General features: G+C 45.9%; 1 protein-coding gene and 1 long non-coding RNA gene across 7 annotated transcripts in view; one reads left to right on the top strand and one right to left on the bottom strand.

The window, feature by feature from the left end:
- The first annotated feature begins 7951 nt into the window (after nucleotides 1-7951).
- LOC138116507 (uncharacterized) lies at nucleotides 7952-10326 on the top strand. Its single transcript, XR_011154179.1, has 3 exons — nucleotides 7952-8306; nucleotides 8866-8967; nucleotides 9298-10326. It is a non-coding gene; the product is annotated as an uncharacterized lncRNA (long non-coding RNA).
- Nucleotides 10327-16712: 6386 nt separating this feature from the next.
- Nucleotides 16713-22515, bottom strand: part of ARNT2 (aryl hydrocarbon receptor nuclear translocator 2) — a 99384-nt gene continuing 93581 nt past the window's right edge. For all 6 annotated transcript variants that reach the window (XM_069025592.1, XM_069025593.1, XM_069025594.1 and 3 more), the window contains one exon: nucleotides 16713-21274. In XM_069025592.1, the coding sequence (XP_068881693.1) occupies nucleotides 21176-21274 (99 nt within the window). In that variant the 3' untranslated portion in view covers nucleotides 16713-21175. The remainder of the gene's footprint in view (nucleotides 21275-22515) is intronic.

Below are 22515 nucleotides of genomic sequence, written 5' to 3' on the forward strand. Positions count from 1 at the left end.
TAAGAGAAAGCTTTCTGCCTCCCACTTTGGGCCAAAATGCGATTTTTTGGAGGTATGGAATTCCACTCTCATGGTTCAAATTTCAACAGTGATGGCAACATTTGCAGTTTTGTTTGCAGTAATTTCTAACAGAAGGATTACTTCTCCCTCTTGGATACATTTGTTTCTTGTAGCGCTTGATGCGATGCATCCATTTGGCAATAAACCCCTCATTGGGGAGTTACAATCTGTTGGGTTTTTTTCTGTCTGAAGTTTCTCAAACAGAGGTAAGTCCCAAGTTAAATTTATCTGAACCAACGAACGCATGATTCACAGAGATTTTAAGTCACCAGACCCTCCTTTTACTCACAGCACCTCCCAGGTGTTCCTCCTACAGCAACCAACCATAACTCTGGTGAAATTGGGGTGAAAATGCAGCTTCACGTGTCAGCAAAAAAGGCTCCTCTCTTAAGAGGGGGTTGAGGCAACCTCCCGCTGAAGCCTCAGTGTACATGATGGATGGTGACCCACTTCTCCAGCTTGGAAGGCTTGGCCAGTCTTCACAGAAATCAGTGAAATCAGGTCAATTAACTGCAGTGAAAAAGCTGGCCAAAGGAACAAACAGGATGGAAAAGGGATAAAGTGATAAAGGAGCTAAACACAGCTTGAGCTGAAGTGTTCAGGGACCACAATTCAGGCGGCCAGAGGATAAAGGTGAAGTTCAATGACAAGGTTCCCTGGATCTTCTTTTATTCCCATCTGCGCACTCTTTAGTGTGACCCAGTTTCCCCTTGGCTGTTGGCACTGGGGAGAGCATGGTCCATTCTGATCAGGATTTTATTTCTAACCCCACTTCACTGAAAGGAGGATCCCACTTTACACTGACAAGGTAACTGGGCTCTTGGCGTTAGATGGGGGCTCAACACCCCCTTCCCCTTCCCAGCAGCAGATAGCTCAGCAGGAAAATGGTAAAACAATTGACTGGGCTGACAGATGTTCAGTCTGACTTCAGATGATATAGGAAAGCCTGGATCTGCAGATGTTGATAGTTTTCTGATTAAAAATCCTCCACTGACATACAGATAGATTAAAAAAATAATTCTTTAAAAGCACAGCACAGCCTTGATTTATCTATGCACACTCAAAAGTTGTCACCAGCTTTGATATGTGCTTCCTGCCCCAGAAACCCACCGATTGTGCGGGGCAGAGATCCGGCCTGTCCTCCACCATCAGGGAAATGCTGGGAATCTCATTACAGCCTCTCAGGTCGGGGCACGGGGCATTGCCTGTCAGCCGCGTTGCTTCAGCACCCTGACAGGAACTGCACTGCTGAAACCCAAAGATGATTGAAATGTTAATTGCTTCCAGGACAGTGTCAGCAGCCTTGCCTGGCTGAAAGAAAAGCCCCAGGGCATTTACCTGAGGGCAGATGAGGATCCTCCTTATCCCAGGTCAAAGAAGACCAACTCCATTAATTTCAGCCGAGTCTGGGCTTTTTTTCCCCTGGAAGAGCGAGAGCTCAGAATCTGTTCTCAGTTCATTAGTACAGCCTAACAGAGAGAAACCAACTGCAAGACGGGAAGTTAGCTGTAAAATACACTGTTAATATAAGTAAGGGAGCAATGACAGACTTCAGAATTACTCTGCTATCCTTATGTTCTGGGAGATGCAGAACCCCAGCAGATCATTAGCAGGGGGCAATGAAGAAGTCCTTAGGCAAAATTTTGCCATTGCTCCCAGTAATTGCTTTTTAAGCAACTGGGAGTTTTTAGGTGAAAGGTCTTGTACAACCAGAATGAGCAGTTCATGACTAAATTTTTCTGACTGTAAATCAGAAGCATTGAGACCCCAAATACTCACGGTTTTGCCAATGCTAACAGAGCAACATAGTCCTTATGTTGTACATCCAGTAGACAGATCACACCAGCTTATTGCAAAGATATATTTTCTTACACACAGATGGTATTAGAAAACAACTCTGTATATAAATTCTGCAAATACACTATGAATTAGTGATCTGATACACAATAAATTAGTTTTCTGTGCAATCCTCCCAACAGGAAGCGACGCATGTCCAGTGACTAAAACCAATATTATTACTTGCTTAAATAGAGCAATGCATCCTGTTGTTGTGAAGGATAAGCTTTGATTGAAAAGGGCTGTTTTTGCAGCTTCAAGTAATTCAAAACACTTTTTTTTTTCAAAAATGAAAAAAAAAGTAAAAAAAAGTTTTATTCACTTCTAAGCAGCAACTCCTGGCATATTTCCTTACAGAAGACACTGTTGTGTCCGGCTATTGCTCAACCACTAACATGAGAGACATTAAAGTTGCAGGAAACACAGTTCATCTTTTGCGTAGTTAGAAAGGAGTTGGCTTCCCAATGACCCTGGAAACTGGACTTGGTGCTGGGCAGAAAACCACAATCCACAGCGGAAAATAATAGCTGATATATGAATATCTATCTAAAGGCTAATTAGCAAAACAAACAACGTGTGAGGAAGATGACCCACATGACGTTGTTTGGAGGAAGTTAGTCATCAGTATTCTCTAGCTTCCTTTTGTTTTAAAACACTAAATCACTGCCCCTCACCAGTTTAGATAAGAATGGGTTAATACAATCTGTTGAGGATAAGAAATCAAGCTGTTTTCAAGGGCCAGGCTGTATTTTACAATCACCTGCTGTTGACCATGTGCCTGTCGACTTCCAAGGGTCAGTGCTCCAGGCTAGTCTGTAATTCCAGATGTTACTGCACATCATGGGGTGCTAAGGGTCCTAGCAAGCATTGCCACCATGAAAGAAAGACATGAGAAACTGGGGGTAGAGTTGGCTCAAGTTTGTGCACGGTCCCGACATACCTTCTGCAGTTTCCTGCTGTATTCAATGAGCACACCTTTAGAAGTTTTCTTTTCTCCCACTTCTGGCTTCATTGCACACTATTTAGGGAGGATAACCAGCTTAACAGTGCAGTGAGAGAAACCTCTCTGGATCTGAGGTAACTGCAGTGATTCTGATTTCCAGCTTAATTACGCCAATGCTCAACCAGGAGCAACGGTCCCTCTGAAGCCAGCTGTGTGATGTACAGGCAATAACTCTGAAAGGGTATGTTTGCTTCCTTCTCCATCAGGAGACTACGCAGAAAACATTCCAGAAACCAAGTACTACAGGACATGCTTACCAAACAAACAAAAAAATGCCATGAGTCCAGGACCTAGTGATGTCAGTGGGAGTTTTTGCTGTTCATTCCACCTTGGCCAGTGGTTTTCCTGTCCCCAGTCCACAGGCAAGACAGGGCAGAGTGAAGTTGGTGCTTGGAGCTTCCTGGATGGTGTGACTTCTCCTTCAAGGTGGTTAACTCCTGTTTATTTTCAAAAGCCAGTGCATCCCTTAGTTGTCAATGCATGCTGCTCTGAGGCTACCTGGTAGCCCCTTTGCCTCTTACATTTTAATTAGGCTCTAATCTCTAGCAAATTAGCTTGATTGCAGATGTCCACTTTTATTAGTCAAAGATTTAAGTAACATGTTGTATTTAGAGCTTTCTGGCCAAAAAAAGACCCAGACTCACCACTGTTTCACACTAGGCTTCCCCAGGTCAACACATAAGCTCTGGCGGCTTTAGGCAGCTTTGCCCTACATCCACTATAGTGCAAAGGCATATGGCTCACACTGACTTGGAAACTGCTGCCAAAACAGTCCATTTTGATGTGTAAACCAGAAGAAAGGTCACTGTGCTGAGGAGCAGACAGGCACCAACAGCAGTGATGTGTGCAGGAGCTGGAAAAAGCATCAGCCTCTGAGGGTGAGTATGATGACAAGACAGTCTGGAGCTGGGCTGCTTTGGCCAGTCTCACCCTCCACCCCGTACACTGCTTTGGGCTACCTGGTAAGGACAATCTGAGCAAAGAGCAACTCTGGCAGAAGTTTAGGGGTTGTCACCACTGGGTTTTGTTTTCATGCTTTTTAAAATGTAACTGTTTCAGTGAAAGAAAGAGAAGAACCAAAGAAAGAAAGAATCCTCAATCCAAATGCTAAAACTCTGTTTTAAAGCTTTGAGAAAAATGCTACTTTCTTCCCACCCCCTCTACACCAGGAAATGACTCAGTTCTAGAGAAACATCCAAAAAAAAAATCAGCTTGTCTGTTAGTGTAAAAATCAATTAAGAAACCCCAAAACACGAGATGTGCAGCTGGCTTGGCTGAATATGTCTCCTAGCAGTGGTCTTCCCTCGTCTTGCCTGTTTCTCCTCTGGCCTCCTACCCCACAGCTGCATCTGCTCCACTCCCTCTCCTTCCAACTGCTACTTCTTTGAACAAATCGGTGTTACTGAGTCATGAAAAGGCCAAGCTCCTACTCTTTCACCTCATCTCCTAGTGTCAGAAGCTCCTGTGGAGCTGCCTCTCCAAGCTCTTTCCTCAGCCACAGCCCCCAGCATTGGAACCACAGTCATCTCAGTCCTGCAGGAGTTCAGGTATGAGTCAGGGCTGCTGCCAGCAGACCTACTGGGAACAGGATCTTCTTCCCAGTTTGTCCTGAGGCCATGATTTGCCTGTCCCAGCAGCAGGCTCTCTTGAGCAACTACTTGCTGGTTGTACTCCATGGATATGTCCTTTAAACCCCATGATTTTCACGGCCTGATAAACAATGCAAATATTTCCTCTGATCACTACCCACCCAACATTTTCAGCCTTGGCCGTCCATCAGCCCCACACAGGCCTGGGCAGGATCACACCAGTCCCTATGGATCACCATGCTCCCACATCGTGCTGTGGCTGCCTGTGCAGGGATAGCTGTGTGTAACTCACGTAGCCACCACTGCTCCGCACGGGGCCCGGGGAAGGGGCTGCCCCGGCCCAAAAGAGACCTCTGGGAACGGGCTGGGTCCGTGCCAGGTTTGGCAGCTCCCCCAGCAGCTGTAGCTGCAGACCAGGGTAATGGTCGGGGTAATGAGCTTGTAGCAAAGTGTGAGTGTGCATCTGGTGTGGATCAAGGGCTGACTTCATTTCCTTCCTCCCGGCTCCCTTGTCATGCTCTGCCCGGCCATTTGGCCCAGGCCTGGCTGTGATCCAGAGGGTACCTAGTTTCATCAGGGCAGAGCCACAGATAGCACTGGCTTCCCAAGGTGTGGGACAGCTAGTAATCACTCCAGTGAGCCTTCATGAGCCTATTTTGTTTCTCAGGAGGCACCAGGTCTCCCCAATGGCATCTGGAGAACATCCAGAGCTGACAGAGCAGTAAACAGGCGCTTCCCTGTTGTACCTGCCTGAACCGGAGACCGCAACCAGTGAAACAGAGAGGAAGATTTCCAGTCCCTTGGCCCATGAGGCTCTCTTAAAAGCTGGAGACAGGAAACATTATCTGTTAGGGACTGATCAGTATTTGTACTGCAGTGGCTCTGAAGGCTCCCACTGACATCCTGCTCCTGTTATTCTGGGCACAGCCACCAGATTGAAAACAGTCCTGGCTGCAAAGACTTTGCAGTTGAGCTCACCTATGTGAATAAATCAGACCTGCCCTACCAACAGGCCTGCAGCTAAGGGCTTGGCTCTTCCTTTATAGCCGGGACCACCAGGGACCTGTGGAACCTGCCCAGCCTATTCCAAGCCCAATATACACATCCCCAGACTGGAGGATGCCACTGAGTACCTGCAGCAGCAAAGCTGAAGGAAATGCAGCTACTTTTGGCCCTCTTCCTCCCCAACAGCTCCTCATTTGATGGATGGTTTTACTCTTAACCCCACCACCTTTAGTAATTCCCACAGGTAACAAAGTAAGACCAACACCAGGGCGGGGAGAGAGACAAGGACCTTAACTCAAGGTCACAGCATGCAGGTCCACAGCACAGCCAAGGGCTATAGCCAGGTCATCTGAAACTCAACCCTGTGCCTAGTCAGCTGAGCAACACCACTTCTCATGCTTCTTTGTGTTTAAATGACAGGAAAATTGTTTTGTCAAAGTAATTTTCTGGGGTTTTCAACTTGGAATAAGAAACTTCCAAACTGTGCAGACCTGCCTATGTGGAACAGAGTGCTTCTTGTTCTTGAATGGTAAAAGATGAAGTTAATTGCCAGGAAGTGGAAACTGTGCTATAATATCTTGGCAAAAGTGTATATGATGAAGAGCTGTTTGCTCCACTGGACTTGTAGTGCTAATAACACACGTGTCTGCTGGACTCTGTGCCATCGGGAGTCAGCAGGAACTGGAGGACCTGCGTGGTATTGGATCAACCATTAATCAAAACCTGGCAGCCGAGCCTGGGATGGTGCAGGGAGGAGTCGGCTGGGACAGGCAGAGGGATATGCAGAGGCTCTCCCCAAAACAAGCACTGCCTGTGCTGATCCATCCCTGCAGGCAGCATCAGTGCAAGCCAGATCCTGCACACACACAGACCTGGGACTGCCTGGATCTGGCATCCTTCTGTGGACTGAACCAGGACACCAGGGCAGAAATACCTGACCTTGGGATCAGTCAAGTACATGCATCTTAATTAATAAACTGTAACAAAGTGCTTATCAGTCCCTCATTACTAAAGATTATTCTCCAATGTCTGCAGCACTTGCAAAACCTGGAACTGGCTGGGTTTGTTCCTCCCTTATTCTTCCCAGGAGGTATACGTGCAGTCAGCACTATTTAACCATTCCCAGGAAGAGATGAGCTTTCCTGAAAGGAAGTCAGTGTTTCATCTCCACCCAGAAAAATCAGCAGGACTGGATAAAATCCACAGTCCTGTAAGGAAGCCCAGGGGCATGGCTAGCAAGCAAGGCTTGTACAAGCACTTTTGGTCCAGATGAAAGGTTCATGAAAAAGGACTTAAGCCTCTGAGTTTCCGTACTTCCAGTGTGAAACAGAGGACGCCCGGCCTGGTTCTGCTCCCCCTGATCTCTTTCTTTCCCCTTGGCTTCCTGCCATTGTCTTTGGCAGAGCTGGGATGGCTGTGGGAGCCCAGGGAAAGGGGGCACTTTCTTCTCTTGCTCACCACAGCCATTATCTGTAGCCCTTTCAGGTATTTTCCACCCTTACATGTTTTGCTCGTGTCCACATACACACAGATATATATGTACACATTTATACATGCACACACACCTACTTTGGATATATATTCCTGCATGTGCACACACTTCTGCAGTGACCTTGGTCCTTCAGAAAGTGTGTCAGACTCACTTCTGCCATGCTCACATAATTCCATCAGCAAGCATTCAACTCACAACGTTTTTCCTGCAAAGCGATGACGCAGAAGGACAGGATGAACACACCATGGGAGCGTCGCCAGCCCAGTGCTGCCTTACACACTGGCACCACAACATGAAACTGGGGGGCAATGGGTGGCCAAACAGGCTTGATGGTTGTGTAACACAGCTTGTCCCAGCTCAGCTCCTAATTGCTGTCCCCATCCAGGAAGGACTCGGAACACCTACGTGACTTTTTGCAATAGCTGGCCTTCAGGCCAGGCTCTGGGCTCATCAGGGCTTTGCTTAGTGCACCTGAGTGCCCTGAAGCAGCTTTCAGCACCCTCCCTCCCCTTTTGGCAAATCCTGGAAGCAGTACAGCCCTTGGAAGCTGTTTTATTTGGTGGCAGCAGCTCCAGTCCCCTCCACTGCCTGTACATGTTTTGGTGTACCATGTTTTGGTGTCACAAACACATGTCCTTCCTGGGCTTTTCTATTGCTGGAGCAGGTTGCTGTAACTGCAGATTTTCAGGCTGCTGAGGTTGGTTTTTCCTCCCTTTCCTGTTCCTGGGACAGGCCAAGACACCTGGCTTTCATTAGTTTTGGTGCTCTACTCTAGGAAGCAAATTCTAGTTTGAGAAGGACTTTTTGCTTTTCACCTCTTGCTTTGAAGAAACTACTGTTTAAAGAAAAATGTTTTCTCATGCAATGTCATCACCGGTAATGCTGAAAAGCTGCTTTCAGCCTGCCGGAAACGGCCTCAGGGAGACCTCAGCACCTGCTAAAATCCTGCCCTGAGCTGAGGCCTCTACAAAAACCCTCCACCACAGTCCTCGTCAGCAGAATTCAGAGCCAGTCCATCACCTTGGACAGCTTACGAGGCATCTCTTCCTCCAGCCTCAGCATCAGGGAGAGTGGAGGAGCCTCATGTGAGAAATTCAGGTCTGAGGGACCCACCTGCAGCCTCACACAGCTGCCAACAGCTGCCTGGTAGGGACAGGGCTGGTGAAGCATCTCCTTGTGAGCCTGGCAGGACTCCCCAGCCCGTCTGCTCCGTGTGGGACTCCATTCCTGTGCACAGCTCATCCTCACTCCTTAAGTGTGGGAGAGACCCAGAACTGCCCACCCAGGGAGCAGAACACCTCTGCTGGTGCACTGAGGCCAGGTAAAAGGTTAACCCACCTCATTGCTATGGCTGTCAGCTCCAGATCTCTGTGTGTGGGGCAGGTACCACACTCAATACATCCACAGAGGCATTTTCTCACCCACCGGGTGGGGTCACCCCTGGAGACAAATCCAGCCCAGAGAGGGCTGTGGATGGGAAAGGGAAGGGCAAGGAAGAAGGGGGAAATCGTGGAAGCAGTGGTCCCAGCAGGAAACCCAGATAAGAAATTCATGAGAACTCCCTACCCATGATTTGCTCTGTGAGAAATATCCGCTGTCAGCATTGCCAACCTGGGCGTTTTCTTTAACATCCAACACTCAGACTTTCTTCCTGCCTGTACCAGGCATTCCTGATTCATTAGAACACCTGGAATTTCTGAATCATCTGTGATTTCTTTCACTGTGACAGAGAGTGCCTTTTGATTTCTATTATCCGCTGCCCAACATGATAGCATGAGTGGGGATCGCAGGCTCCAACACGAGCTCCTTGAACAAAGAATAAAATAATTCTTTATCGATGCTCAGACCCCCAGCCTGAGCTGAGCTGTGCCTTTTTGCAGTGCTTGGCTCATTACTTACTGCTGTCATTCAGACTCCAGCCCCTGAAAACCTCTGTGGACTTTGAAGATTGTCAGACAAGTTTGCTGCAGGTGACACAGCAGGTGAGTGTTTCTCTTTCCTGTTGTCACCACGCAGTCAGCAGCAGAGGAACAGTGTTGGCTCTCCAGCCCTGCATGGGTCCAGTTCCCTGGGGAACCAGCATGTAACTGCTGGAGAGGAACAGAGAAAAGTGCTACTGATAAACGCTGCAGAAACAACGGGATACGTATGTTAGAGCAAAGCTGAGAGCCAGAATCTGCTCCTGGGGCTAAAGCATTCCGGTGCTGTAGTGCAGTGGGATCAGGGAAATGCTGTCACTTAGCAACTGCATTAACACAAGAACCAGAACCAAACTGTCTGAAGTGAGAAATGTCACTATTTTTTTGGTGCAGCTGTGCCCACACGCTGGAGCAAAGGGAAGTGATTGGAGTCCTGGGATGCTGGTACCACCTACACAGCCAAGGGAAGGGCCCTTAACAGTGAACAAGGGAGTGAGTGCAGCAGTGGTTTTCCTTTTAAGATGTGAGTCCCACTACAACCTGAAACATTTTGTCAGAGGAATCAGCTCACGCAACTTCTGGGGCACTTGACTTACCCAAACCCATTGCTTTTTATCCTCAGACTGGTAGTAAATGGCAACCCACCCTCTGTTTTTTTTATAACAAAACCCAGCAAAAAATTCATTGTATTAGATGCTGCTACAACTGTGTTTGGGAGGATGGGTCACATTAGTGTTAAATACATCCCTTGTTCTTCTGTACCCTGCGATGCACAGACAGAAAAGAGGCATTTTAATAAAAGAATAAAGATCGCTTGTTGGGTGGCTGGCCATGTCCCACACCAGGCAGTGTTGTCTTCTCATAATACAGGCAAAATGAGACAACACTGAGCACTGAAGGTGCTCAGACTCATTAACTGATAGCTTTGATTCTTACAGCAATGGATTTTTAAGCAGGGGTGGATGGTCATCAGCTGAGGAAACCTCGTAAGGTGAACACAGGTTCCTTTCCTACCTGCTATATGGACACCAGCCCATCTGTCCCCAAAAACAGCTCTCAAACCAGGAACCAGGCTGGAAAGGAGAGTCTGGTTGAGAGGAAGAGGCTCACTGTTCCAGGGGAAATGTACTTTGTCCAATGTCACCCACGGCCCCAAGATCAACATTTTCTGTAATGCTTTTGTTTTTAATTTCCTTACTTTTTGTTTGTGAAAATATCATCCTAGAGGAGGGATTTAGGATTTGTGCTTACAAATAAAATAGACTATAACTTGCCTAATGGGAGCAGTTCAGTTTTACATGGTTGTCTCTTGACATGTTTGCACAGCTGGCCAGATACCATTAAAACATATTTTCTCAAGAGGCAGTGTGGTCTAGTGGAATGAGCACGGGCCTAGCAGGCAGGAACTCCCACGTTGTAATTTTGGGTCACCAGTGGTTTGGTTTGGTGCACAGAGTCATTTAACCCCCATGTATGACAGTGTCCCAAAACGAAACCTCCTCATCACAGTGTGATACAGAACATCCACATGTTAGGGAGAGGATCAGAGCCCTGATGTGGCACCCAGGGTCGGAAACACCCAAACAAAGACTGTGGAGGGATGGATTGGAGATGCTTTTCCATCTTCACCTCTGGTGAGTTTGTGCTAGGCAGTCCCTGAATCAGAAATGATGCATCTGACATGGTCCCGTGCAGGTTGTCCTGATCTGAACTGAGGTCATCCATGAGCACTCTGCAACAGCTTGTCCCTCTTCCCAGCAATGAGCACAATCTTCTTGGACAGACCCCCCAGAGCTCTGCAGATCCCTGGTGAAATGAAAAAGCCACCAAGCAGCAGTGCTACCTTTCAGCTCAGGAATGGCTAAAAAGCATCCATTTCCAAAAAGCTGACAAGCATATCCAGTATTACATCTGAACAGGAGCTTGCAGGACAACAGGATTTTAAGTACCATGGAATGACTGGCTCTAGTTCTAGCTCAGATGGTTAAAAATCAAATAAAACCTAAACTGATATAATTGATAGTTCAATGATACTGAACTAGGGCCTACACTGTGGCACCACTGACACTTAGAACCTTCCTTTTTAGATTACTTTAATCCAGGATACTTTTGCCACAGCACTGAGGTTACATTTGTCCTACAAACTGCATGGACACCAGTCCATAGTTCTGGGTGATGATGATGGAAATAATCCTATAGGAAAACATTTTAGCTGGCAGCTGAATTGTGATCTTACCCATTAAAGATCCTCCTTGTTTACTTCTCCCACTGGTCACGTCTGGTAACTGCTGTGTTTGTGTTTCACTCTGCTGTTAACAAGGGCTTTATTTGATGGGATATTGAAGATTCTCCAGCAAAACAACATTCCAAATCAGGCAACAGCTGTTGTGCTACATCAAGATGGTCTCTCTTTCTTGGTGTCTCAAGGCCTGTAATAAAAAGTTGCTTGCAGAATTCAGGGACTGCCTATGCTGATAGACTCTGTGTCTGGGCTTCTGTCAGCAACCTCAGGGAACTTCTGTCAACAGCTTGAGTCATTTTAGAGAACTGGTCTCCTCTTCAAAGGAGGATGGGTGTGAGAACAGCTCAGCAGCACAACATCTGACAGGCGGTGTGGTACAGAGCACTTTCTCAGGGCTTCTGGATATGGGGAAAGGATGAGTCAGTGGGTGAGGAGGTGGTCGCAGCCCAAGAGTCCTAGGTCCATGGATGTTCAGTCCTGGGGCTGCTGTGCCTGGCTGAGGAGGCCACACAGACCTTTTAACTGGCTCAGGGTCAGTGACCACGTCAGGTATTTGAGCCTTCTCTGACACTGTGGCTGTGCTGAGGGCTGGAGCTGACCCCAGCGAATTCCAGGAACGCCGATGGTACAGCACTTCCACGGACCTCCTGGGAAAGCAGGGCTCTCCCAGCTTGAGACATGGTCAACCAAGGCTCTGGCAAGCCAGGGATGGAGACAGCAGGACCTCTGGCAGCCTTTTCCCATGCTGCACAAACTCTCTGATAGAAGATGTCCAAACTGCACCTCCTGAGCCACGGCTGCGGCTGCAAAGCCCTGCTGTGACCTTCTCCTCCTCCACTGCCCAGCTCCGAGTCTGGTGAGGAGCACAGGAAGCTGGAAACCATTTCAGTGGCATTTCTGGGCACAGTTGAGAACAGTACAGTTTTTACCTCAATTTCATAGGTGACAGGGAATCAACAAATCTGACAAACGTGGCAGTTAGTGTGTACTCTCTCAGAGAAACAACTGAAATAACTAGAAGCTTTTTTTTTTGCTTTTTTTTTTTTTTTGAGAAACATTTTCTCTTCTGGATGGCAGACTTAAACAGCAAAGAAATTTGTGCCTTCAGGGTATCTTTAACCCAATTTTAGAACCTCCTGGAAGTCAGAGCTATTAATGGACTTGTTGCTGGAAGCTCAGCTCCAGTGTTTTAAATGGCTGTGAAACATGCTCCTGATGGGAGAACAAGCACAAAACCAAGAGGAGAACAGGAATCTGTTATCTAATATTCCCACCCCTGCTAATAAAGTTCTCTTTTTCAATGCTGGAATCTTGGCTGGTGTTAAAGAGAGTCTTGTAAAACTGCCTTGACACCTTATCAACATTAGTACAAAAACCCACCCACCCTTCACCGACACAGTGGTGGCAAGGGACAAAATGGGGATTTTACAAACCTGTCAAAGGAAATCTGTTGCCTGAGCTCGACACTCCTGTGATGAAGCATCATGTATCTGTAGTGATCTATAAATATCAAATGTTACCTATCACTGAATTAAGATTTTTGCCTTTTAGTAGCCTTATTTATATAATTGACACCTTCTTCAGTGCGTTTGCTCCAGTATTTCATTACCAGCTGATATATCCAGGTCAGCCTTGGCAGTTTAGTGCAGAACCCCACTCCCTCAGCAGGATCTGAAAATTTAGGTCAATTCGCAGAACTTTGATGAACCTTTATAACTAAAATGATTAAAGTGACAACTTCCATTGACTCCCTGCTGAGGTCTCCGACCTTAAATCACAGAGGTCGCAAAAAATATGTGAAGAATCTAAATAAACTCCAATTCAGAACTCCTTTAGATTAAACATCTCCATGCAGTGGGGGCATCAATATGGCTTAAAGGAAGTGCACAATGCTTTATAGTTTATCAATAATTAAACTTTTCATAGGAATTTCACAAATTTCAATGCATACTTTTTTTTCAATCCCACCAAATAAAGTTTTTAAACAGACAAAGGCAAAGAGAAGCACTTCAAGTTACCCAAGTCTCAGTTTTGCAAATTTTTCACAAAACTGCAACCATCTGCTTTCAGGGTTTTGTAGATTAAAATCCAGTCATTTTTCAGTCAAAAGGTTTGGTAGTTTTCCATGCCGTATCAGAATGGATGTAAACATGCAGTGTTTGAGCTTCATGGGTACAATGACAAAGATCCTTCCTACGTCACCAAATAAATCATCAGACAGGAACTTTTCCTGACTACACAAGACAACCATGATGACACATGGGCTTGGTATTAAAGAGGCCATGACTCCTTGACACTGCATAAAATCACTGTCCAACTCCAGACTTTCTTTCACTGTAGCATCATTTTTTCCATTTTGGAACAGGAGCCGTGCAGGAGCTCTGGTGGGCTGAGCAGCCACATACTGGAGAGCACTGGGAGGAACAGGGAGGTCCAGGAATGCAATCCCACCCCTGCAAGTGGTGCCAAGGGGACACTGGGAGGAGGTCACGAGCTGGTGTTTCCAGGTACCTCTTATGCAGGTGAGCCCCATGCTCACTCCCATTTCCCAGAGCAGAGCATGCTGGAGCAAGCTGACTCCATCTACCCCTCACATCTGGGGACCAGCCTGAATTACCTCAACCAGCTCTAAATTTTCAGAGTACTCTGCACTCTCTTGGAGAAAGCAGCAGCAGGTAACAGAAGGAGGATGAGACACATCCACTAACCGTCCCATCTTGAAATAAAATTTAATTCAGCAGCAGCAGCACTGTACAGTGTTGCCTCCTGATGACTTTTGCTCTCAATTACGTGAACCAGGAACAATGTAACATTTGTTTGAGTGTGATTTACATGAAGGAAGGAATCCCACAGCATTTACATCCCCTCTGTGAGTCACGCTTTGGTATCCCTGGTCCATCACATCCAGGACGTGTTGAAATGACAGGCAGGGAGAGGAGAGCTGCTTTTGAGACAGTTCCACAGGACAAACTCCTTCACTGAGTGGGAAGTATTATTATCCAGCCTTTGTCCCCTGCTACATGCACTGCAGTGAAGGCAGTGGGTCGTGTTTACAGCACCAGGGCAGCGTCTTCTCTTGTGTGTTCATTTAGCAAATTGGAGGCCTCAGACAACAAAGCAAACAGCACCTCAGGTCTTCAAAATCCTTGCTCCTCAGTGGCAATGGGTCTAACAGGCCAGTAATTCCAGTGCTAAATGGAAAATAACTATCCTGTGATTTTATTTTGTAGGCTGAAGCCGCTTCCCATCAGGGCCACACACAGAACTGCTCTGGGCTCCAAGGGAAGGGCCATTAGCCACAGCAGCCAGGGATGGGCAGTGACTGGGGGAGGCTCTGAGAGCCACCCAAAAGGTGTTTGGGATGACAGAGTGCACCACAGTAGTTCAACCTTGCACTGCTTCATGTTTTTAGAAATGCATTTAAGTATTTCAAACCTCCCCTTCCTCACTGAAAAGAGGTACTTGCTATTTCTAAGAGGCAGCAGGACACCGAAGTGTTGGGGGATTCAGTCTCCTCCAACAAGGGGTGTGTGCACTGGGGAAAGCTCCCAGGTGGGGCTGTCTCCAGACCCCAGGCTCTTGCAGTGGTGTGTGTACAGCACTTCTGCCTGCAAAAGCCATGGCAATGCACTTCTGCACTGCTGCATTGCCCAGGGGTGAGCCTAGCAGTGACATTTTTTTCAACTGGGTCCCAAATGGCACATTTTGTATATTGGTATTTAGAGCCGGTCTATAATTAGAAGATAATTTTTTCCAGAGCTAATGAAAAGATGCCCCAGCAACCTCTGGATCTGATCCCAAATCCATTAATACAACTCAAGTGATTCCACTTCATTTTATGTGGGACAGACCACGAACTTTGAAGAAAGATGCTGCCAAGTATTTTCAACCAGGAATATGTTGAAACTTGGTAAAAAAGGATGGAAGAATTCATCCTGTATCTGTCCCTGTTATATACAACTTGGCGAGAAAATGGGAAAATTTAATGAGTAATGCTTCCTGAGCCATGATGGTATTTTGATGGAAATGTGGCTAAGAAATAGCTCCCATGGAAAAATTAAGAAAAATGTATTTCTATCATCATAATGAAGACTTGACCTGTTGTTCTGAGTCATTAGTGTCAGCTGATAGAGGCAAAGATGGTGAGTGTAGGGACACAGTGAGCCTTAGCTGCAACTTTTCCCTGCCTGCCAGCCTGGGTGGATTTCTACCACGGCGTCCTGCTGAGATGCAGCGACCATCAGTCACCAAACACGTGGCTGCATTCCACATCCAGCATCTCCAAACCCAGATTCCACACCAAAATCAGTATCTCCCAGCACTCCCACACCCAGCTGTCACCACGGTGCCCAGAAGTGCACTTGATTTAGCACGTGAGAGCACAGCTAATGATGACCCGTATGAAAGGAGTGCTAGGAGGGATCTTAAAACAGCCCGACCACACTGTACCCTGCTTGGCATGGCTGCAACACCCATTCTGTGTGTGCCTTTCTGTTTGGATAATGTTCTTCAAAAGCAGCTACAAGCCTATTAAAATGCACCGGAAAAGCACCAAAGAGCTGCCAGGATGAAAGCGGCTGCACTTCCAAATGGGGCTCAAGGTCTGGCACGGGGCCCGTTCATCAGAGATGCTCACCCAGCACCTGAGCAAACGCCAAAAGAACATCACTGCGTTGAAAACCCCATCTTCACAGCAAAACAGCACGAATGGCCCATTTTCACTGAGCAGCCTGTGTCTCTGGGATGAGCACAGAGTGAGCAGAGCCCAGCAGAGCAGGGGGGGCTGGTGGCTTAAGCCCATCCCAGTGCCCCAGTTCCCGGCCGGGTCCCAGCAGAGCCCACGCCTGTTCTGCACAGGCAGAGCCCTGAAAATGGAGTATGAGCTGTGGAAACACCACCTACCCCGTGCCAGGAATGCAGGCCCTGGAGCACAGTGCCCTCAGCTCCTGCCATGGCCCAGTCACCAGCTTTTTGGATTTATGAGCAAGGTAAATCCCGCTCACAAAGTATCGAGTCGACAAAGAAATAACAACATAAATGCAATGCAGATCCACAGTGAAAGGCAAATGTGCCTTACATAGGCAATCTGAAAAGGTCAGCAGAATGTTTGTGGCAAGGATACAAGTATTTCTAACTTTGAACAATGAGACCAAAAGGTGGACAAGGAAACCACTCTGATAGCACCCCAGGGAGTGAATAAATACTGCCCCAGACCATGAATTAACTCTAAACCAATTGTGTTCTAATGAAACCCTCTACAATACAGACACCAATTCACACACCTCAGCATCATCAGTAGAACAGGCTGTTAATTAATGTTTTTCTGGAACGCTTTTAAAAGTTGAGCTCTCAAACTATCATTCCTCTCCTGCTCTCTCTGGACAGCCTTTACAAGACCGATGAAAGGGGAATATCCTGTCCCCAACCACACAGCACTGGAGGAGATTTCAAAGACAAAGATCAATGCCTCATCTTCTGATTTTTGGCATTAATCTTATAATTCAGGGTTATTTCTTACTTGACAATTCCCAACAGCATATTTTACTTATTTACAGAAAGACAGGAATTAACAACAGCTCATGACATTTTTATTTTAATGAAATTTAAAAAGGCAGTTATTAGTTATACATACACACAACTGATTCTGTACTTGTTAGTCATAAATATAGAACATTCAGAAGTACAAAATACACTTTATCCACAGCACAATTTCACATCAATATGAAGAGTTTAAACAGATACGTAGCCAAGTGCCTAACAATGACAGAAGCCCATTTTTGGAGTTGTTTTTTTTGTTTTTTTTTTTGTTCCCTCTCCCTTTTTTTTTTAAAGACCATTAATCTACACAAAGTAATCAGTGCCCACAGTCATCAGTTTCATGAAATTCACTCTGGTTTAGAGCAGGAAAAGACTGACCTTTTAAAGACAATTAGATGCCATCACCTTTTCTTTGCCCCATTAACAGCAACAAGCCCAAGCCCACATTCTCTTCTTCTCACAGTTAACAACTGTGAAAAATGGGGCTCTGGCAAAAATCACCTGAAGCCAAACTTGAGCACTGCCAGGAAAAGTGAAAATATCTGAACTAGAAATTAGTCCACTCGATACCTTGCAAACAAAGAGCAACAGCAGTATGACACCAATAAGGCATTAATGACAAAATGGCTGTATTATTCTCGAAAAAAGAGTACACCTATGTATAAAAATATATGTCATAGCAATTGGGTAAATCCAACACTATTTAACACTGTGCCAGAAGTAATTAAGAGTTAAAAAGGCAGTTCTGCAAGAAGTATTTACAGTTTCATACTGTACTTCAAAAGAAAAGAAAAGGCAACAAAGCTACAAATGGAACTATCTGGTTAAAGCATCACTGTAGGTACTGCCAGTAGCACTTGTACAAGTAATGTGATGGAGTCTTGGATTGTTTGTCTGAATAAATGAATAGAAATATTTTAGTATCTAAAATTGTCTCAGTCTACATGTCTGCTCCTTGAAATAACTCACCCAGACCATCACTATTTGCAGTTTCTTGCTCCATTAGTTTAAAACCCAAAAGACTCAGTTTCAAGAAACACTGTGTTTGCAACAGTTCGATCAGAATTCACAGCTTTATTTCCACCTTAGAAAAAAATAAAACCACGAAATAAATCAGAAATCCACCACCTATGAAATTCTGGAAGTTGGAAGCCAAAGTGCCAACAAAGCTACACTGACAGCACGTAATAAAAACATCAGCATTCCCAATGCACCTTATAACTGCAGCTATAGGATAAGTTAAGTCGCTTTAGTAACCAAACACAAGATACAGCACAGCCAAGGCTACACAGCTCTGTCAGCCACAAGACCTGGAGCAGCTGTTTGGGAGCAGCAGGCGCGGACACGGCGAGGGCAGTGCACGGCGCCCCGCAGCACGAGCAAAGCCTCACCTGCAGCGTTTGCTTGCTCAGAAGCACAAAGTTGCCAGCCTCATTGATTGCTCCCTCCTCGCTGGCTCTGGAATGGCAGCCCAACGCCTCCCACCCAGGGTGGGAGAGATGGGCTGGCCAGGAATGGGAGAGGAGCAGGGGAAGGGTGGAAATGCCGAGAATAAAGCGCTGGCTCGGGATGGCACAACAGAAACGGGGGATGGTAACGGCTGACAGGGAAAACCCAAACCTGGCACTATCCACACTGCCCTTAACAGAGCAGCCATCGCCTTTCCCAACCAGAAAGGCAGGAGGAGTCCACAAGGTGAGAAGCAGTCCATGCTCTGATCCCTCAGGCGTACTGACTTCAAAAAAACAACAAGAAAAAGAGAGATGTGCTTAAAATTCTAACAGTGCACTTCTAACTGCACAACCAAAATCTGTACACGGGAAGTCTTCTCCAGTAGTATAAAACCCACGACATGCTGAGGAAGTTATCGTTGCTGATGTCAGGAGAAAGAAAATTACTTTAAAAACCTGATTTTTAAATTGAATTCAGGAAGCAAAATAAACTGTAAATATACTTAGAGCAGTTTGTTGGGTAAAATAGAACAGAGGAACAGCACTTTTTCACTGAATTCATTACTCACTTTATGGAGAAATTTATAAAAATTTCAGAAGAACATCTTCTGTGCAGAGACAAACTGCTCCCCTACTGCTCCCTCCCTCACAATCAGCCCCTTTCAAAACCCTGCCCAGACACCAAGCACCTCACTCACTGGTGCAGCATCCAGGCACATCTTACAGACACCAGTGAATTTTACTCTGAGGCAGCAGAGCTTTGCCTATCCAATTCCATGAGCAGTCACTCATTTGAGCAGCGTGAGGGGAAAGGGAGATGGCTCCAAGAGAGTAAACATCCATGTATTTAAAAGAAGAGTGCGTAAGCACATGGCTTGCTCACCTAAGATGGTATTTTCCTGATCTCTGGGGGAGAAGAGATAGGAGGTTTTTTGTTTGTTCCCAGTGTGATTTGGTGAGGCAAGTGCAGACCAGGAGATCTGAGGCCTCTCCAGTACTTCATCTAGAAATATACAAAACTGTCCTAAAAAAAAAAAGACTCCCTAGCCCCACTTGCACATAGGGTAAGAGATTGGTCCCAGATTTAGTGAGAGAAATAGTAAGGACTCTTCCTGGCTACTGAACACTGCATGCTGATCTGGGAGGAGGCTGGGACAGCAGTGTCAGACGGGCACAGCCCCACCTGTGCCAGCCATGTCCCTGGGCCACGCTCGCCCGAAACCTGCATGGCCAGAGCGGGCTGTGGGGGCAGGGCCTGCCTGCTCTCCAGCACATTATCCCAAAAATATGGACTGTGGTGATATGCACCATGTCCCCCCTCCTCAGAGACACCCCAGAGAGGGGCTATGAGAAGGCAGAGCTTAATCCTGTGAAGTCTAAGAATCGCTGCACACACTGAGATCTTCTGGACGGGGGCTACGCCCTGGGGCTGCTCTTTCAAGGTCCGTGATGGCCCCTGAATGTCCAAAAGCTGAGGGAAGCTGCCCACTCCTCCTCTGCAGAGGCTGGCTACCACCACCCAACCTCAAGGTCATGAACAACCTGCATGCAGGAACTTGGGGCATCGTGAGCAATTCTTTCTCCTCCCATCCCAGAAGAAATGATCAAGATAAAATCCTTACAATCCAGCCTCTGTAAAGTCATCATGCATATGAAATACTGAACAAAAAGATTCCTACCACATCTCTGATGAAGACATAAGGCAGGTGACTTGCCCAAGAGGAAGGTGATTAACTTACCTCTCTGGAAAAGCATACGGCATTCAGAGCAGCCAAGAGTCCTCAACAAACTTGGTAAGCTGAAAATCCCATATTTAATGGAATAGGGTTAACAGGGTTTAACAGAAGCATTTGCTTGGGAATCCAAGCAAAAATTCAAGTTATCACTGTGTATGCAGTGGACAACAGTCCAATCAATATCTATTACCAACTCACTCTAAAAAAATTACACACTACAAAACCTTCTCATTGCTTGCAGCAAATGAGCTTGAATGATTTCCTAGTAACAGGCCACCACCCTGCACTGTTAAAATGTGAGGTTTCACAGTATAAAAAAGTACTTCACAGAAAGGAAATGCAGCTAATATAGAAAATGCAATCTCGATGTGTTTACAGTCATTTTTTAAGAGGCAACATTTTTGGGAAAGCAAGAACAATAATAGTTAAAGCAGCCAGTGAGAAATGTACAAGGTTATAGGCCTCAATTCAGTGCAAAACCAGACTAATAGCTTATGTAAGTAAATGTTTGTTCTGAAGAGAGAACCACCTGAATTAAAAGTAAGAACACCTATGTGAAGTGATGGAGACTTCCACGATATTCAAATCCTTCACATACATCATCAACCTTTTCAGTACACTCCAGAATGGACCCTTTGTAAAGGCAAAAGAAACCAGTACAGGAAATCACTTCATACAGCACAAGATATACATAAAGTACCAAAATGTACACACATTCAAGTTTAAGTTAGAAAAGGCAGAGCTGAATCTTCTGGTGAGAGAGGCCTACATTATGTTGCTTAATCTCAACATTTAAAGTGACCTAAAACCTACAAGAATCGAAGAAAACAGAATATTGTGTCTGCTTTCAGAAACTTAAGCTTAAAGCAAGGCATCGAAATTGAGCGGTAGGCACTGTAACGAGACATGAGCTTACCTTTTCTCTGTTAGTCTTTGTTACTTTGTTATCTATTGAAAAATTACCATTCAAAGGAAATATTATGTATCGTTCACATTCAAATATTTGAGACTCAGAGATTTTTTTTTTTTAAAAACAAGCAAAATTTTTATCTCTGAGGTAGACGACAATAAAATAAAATAAAAAACAATGGAGCTGTCAATGAACACTACCAAGTGCTGGAGCTCCTCTGTCGGCACTGATGTACCCCAAGGAGGAGAGAGCAAGCCCTACACCACTATCTGAAACATGAGAAATGTGTCTTCTGGTTTAGTAGCTTCTATAGAAATGCAACACAGAAAAAGCAGCGCCAAAATTACACTGAAATGGCCTTGGAGAAGAAGAACTTCCATTTCTGCTCCACAAGCTACTCGGAAAATGGTGGAAACATGCCCAGGTCAGCAAAATCTTCAATGTTGTAATTGCCAGTACCCTGTGTGGGATCCCCTGGCATCGGCAGCATGTCCTGCATGATAAGGAAAAATCAAAGTGAAGTGTCACTTGCCAGCACATTATCCAGACACAAACGGTTTCCTGTTCATCTTTTCAGTGTAAAACCAGAAAAGGCCAAGTTTAGATAAGTAAGGTGAAAACCAGACCTGTGCAGGGGGCTGGGCTAAGGTTTGTGTGCTACTTCTGTTTTGCTGCAGTGTTTTTGAACAAGAGGTGGGACTTAAGCAGGACAGAAGGTTTGGATTGCTCCTCTGAATAAAATATATTTGAGCTGCCTCCTACTCCTCCCAGACTGAAACAGCTCCCCTTGGAATGGGCAGCTACATACTGAGAGGAGCAAACACTCTGGTTTCACTGCATGGGGAGTATACAACATCTCACACACTGGATGTCAGGATGGCTTTGGGCAAGGTCTCATCTCCTCAGCAGCACTCTCTAGGTGAACACTGCTCTGTGGAACACCCAACACTGGACATCCACCCCAGCTAACAAGGTGCCCAAGCAGCCTTCATGAATGTACAGAGGCAGAGGAAATTAGGAGAATGGGATTTTGTGGTAATTGCTCTCAAGGGTCTTGAGCCAAGTGAGGTCTCTGCAGGAGCCTTCAAAAAACACTCAACCTTTCCTCTCAGCTGGAGACTGAAGCCACAGGGAAAAGATATCCCTTGCTGAGAAAACCCGAGTTTACACTTGCTTTTCCTGTCAGTCCTTACAATAATAAGCTCTTACCACAAAGCCAAGTCTTGTCAGGGATGGCTCATTATCCTTACAATAAAACAAAACCAAAAAAACAAGTAAGAAGGATCTGCTTTGTGAAAGAACAACCAAGAGCTGCTGCATGCTGTGAAGTTCCCCCAAAATAAAGACTGATCAAAATCCATCTGAAGTCTTCACAGCATCCCTGTCAACGTGGTGAGAGAGACGGTGAACACAACTGGCAGAGTCTGAGCTGCCAGGGTCAACCTTCATTTTCTGACCAAAACTTGCATTTATTTGCTGTTTTCCCACATTCCCTCCCAGCCAAAGGGAAGCTGTAGCTGCCCCCTCCTGTCTACATTTCCATCGCTGAAGGCATTTCTGCTGCTGGGGCCTCTGTGGCAAAGTCTCCTCAGGCACAGATTCAGCAAGGTCTCCTGTCAAGTCTGCCTCTCTCCTAAAGCCCAGCTAACCCATGGCTGGCTTTGGGCACAAACAATCCAAGCAACTTCTTGGAGGCCTTTAAACTCATCCAAGTTTCTTATCACATCCAGCTAT

Source organism: Aphelocoma coerulescens, chromosome 10 (genome assembly GCF_041296385.1).
Source record: "Aphelocoma coerulescens isolate FSJ_1873_10779 chromosome 10, UR_Acoe_1.0, whole genome shotgun sequence".
In the NCBI taxonomy this organism is placed as follows: Eukaryota; Metazoa; Chordata; class Aves; order Passeriformes; family Corvidae; genus Aphelocoma; species Aphelocoma coerulescens.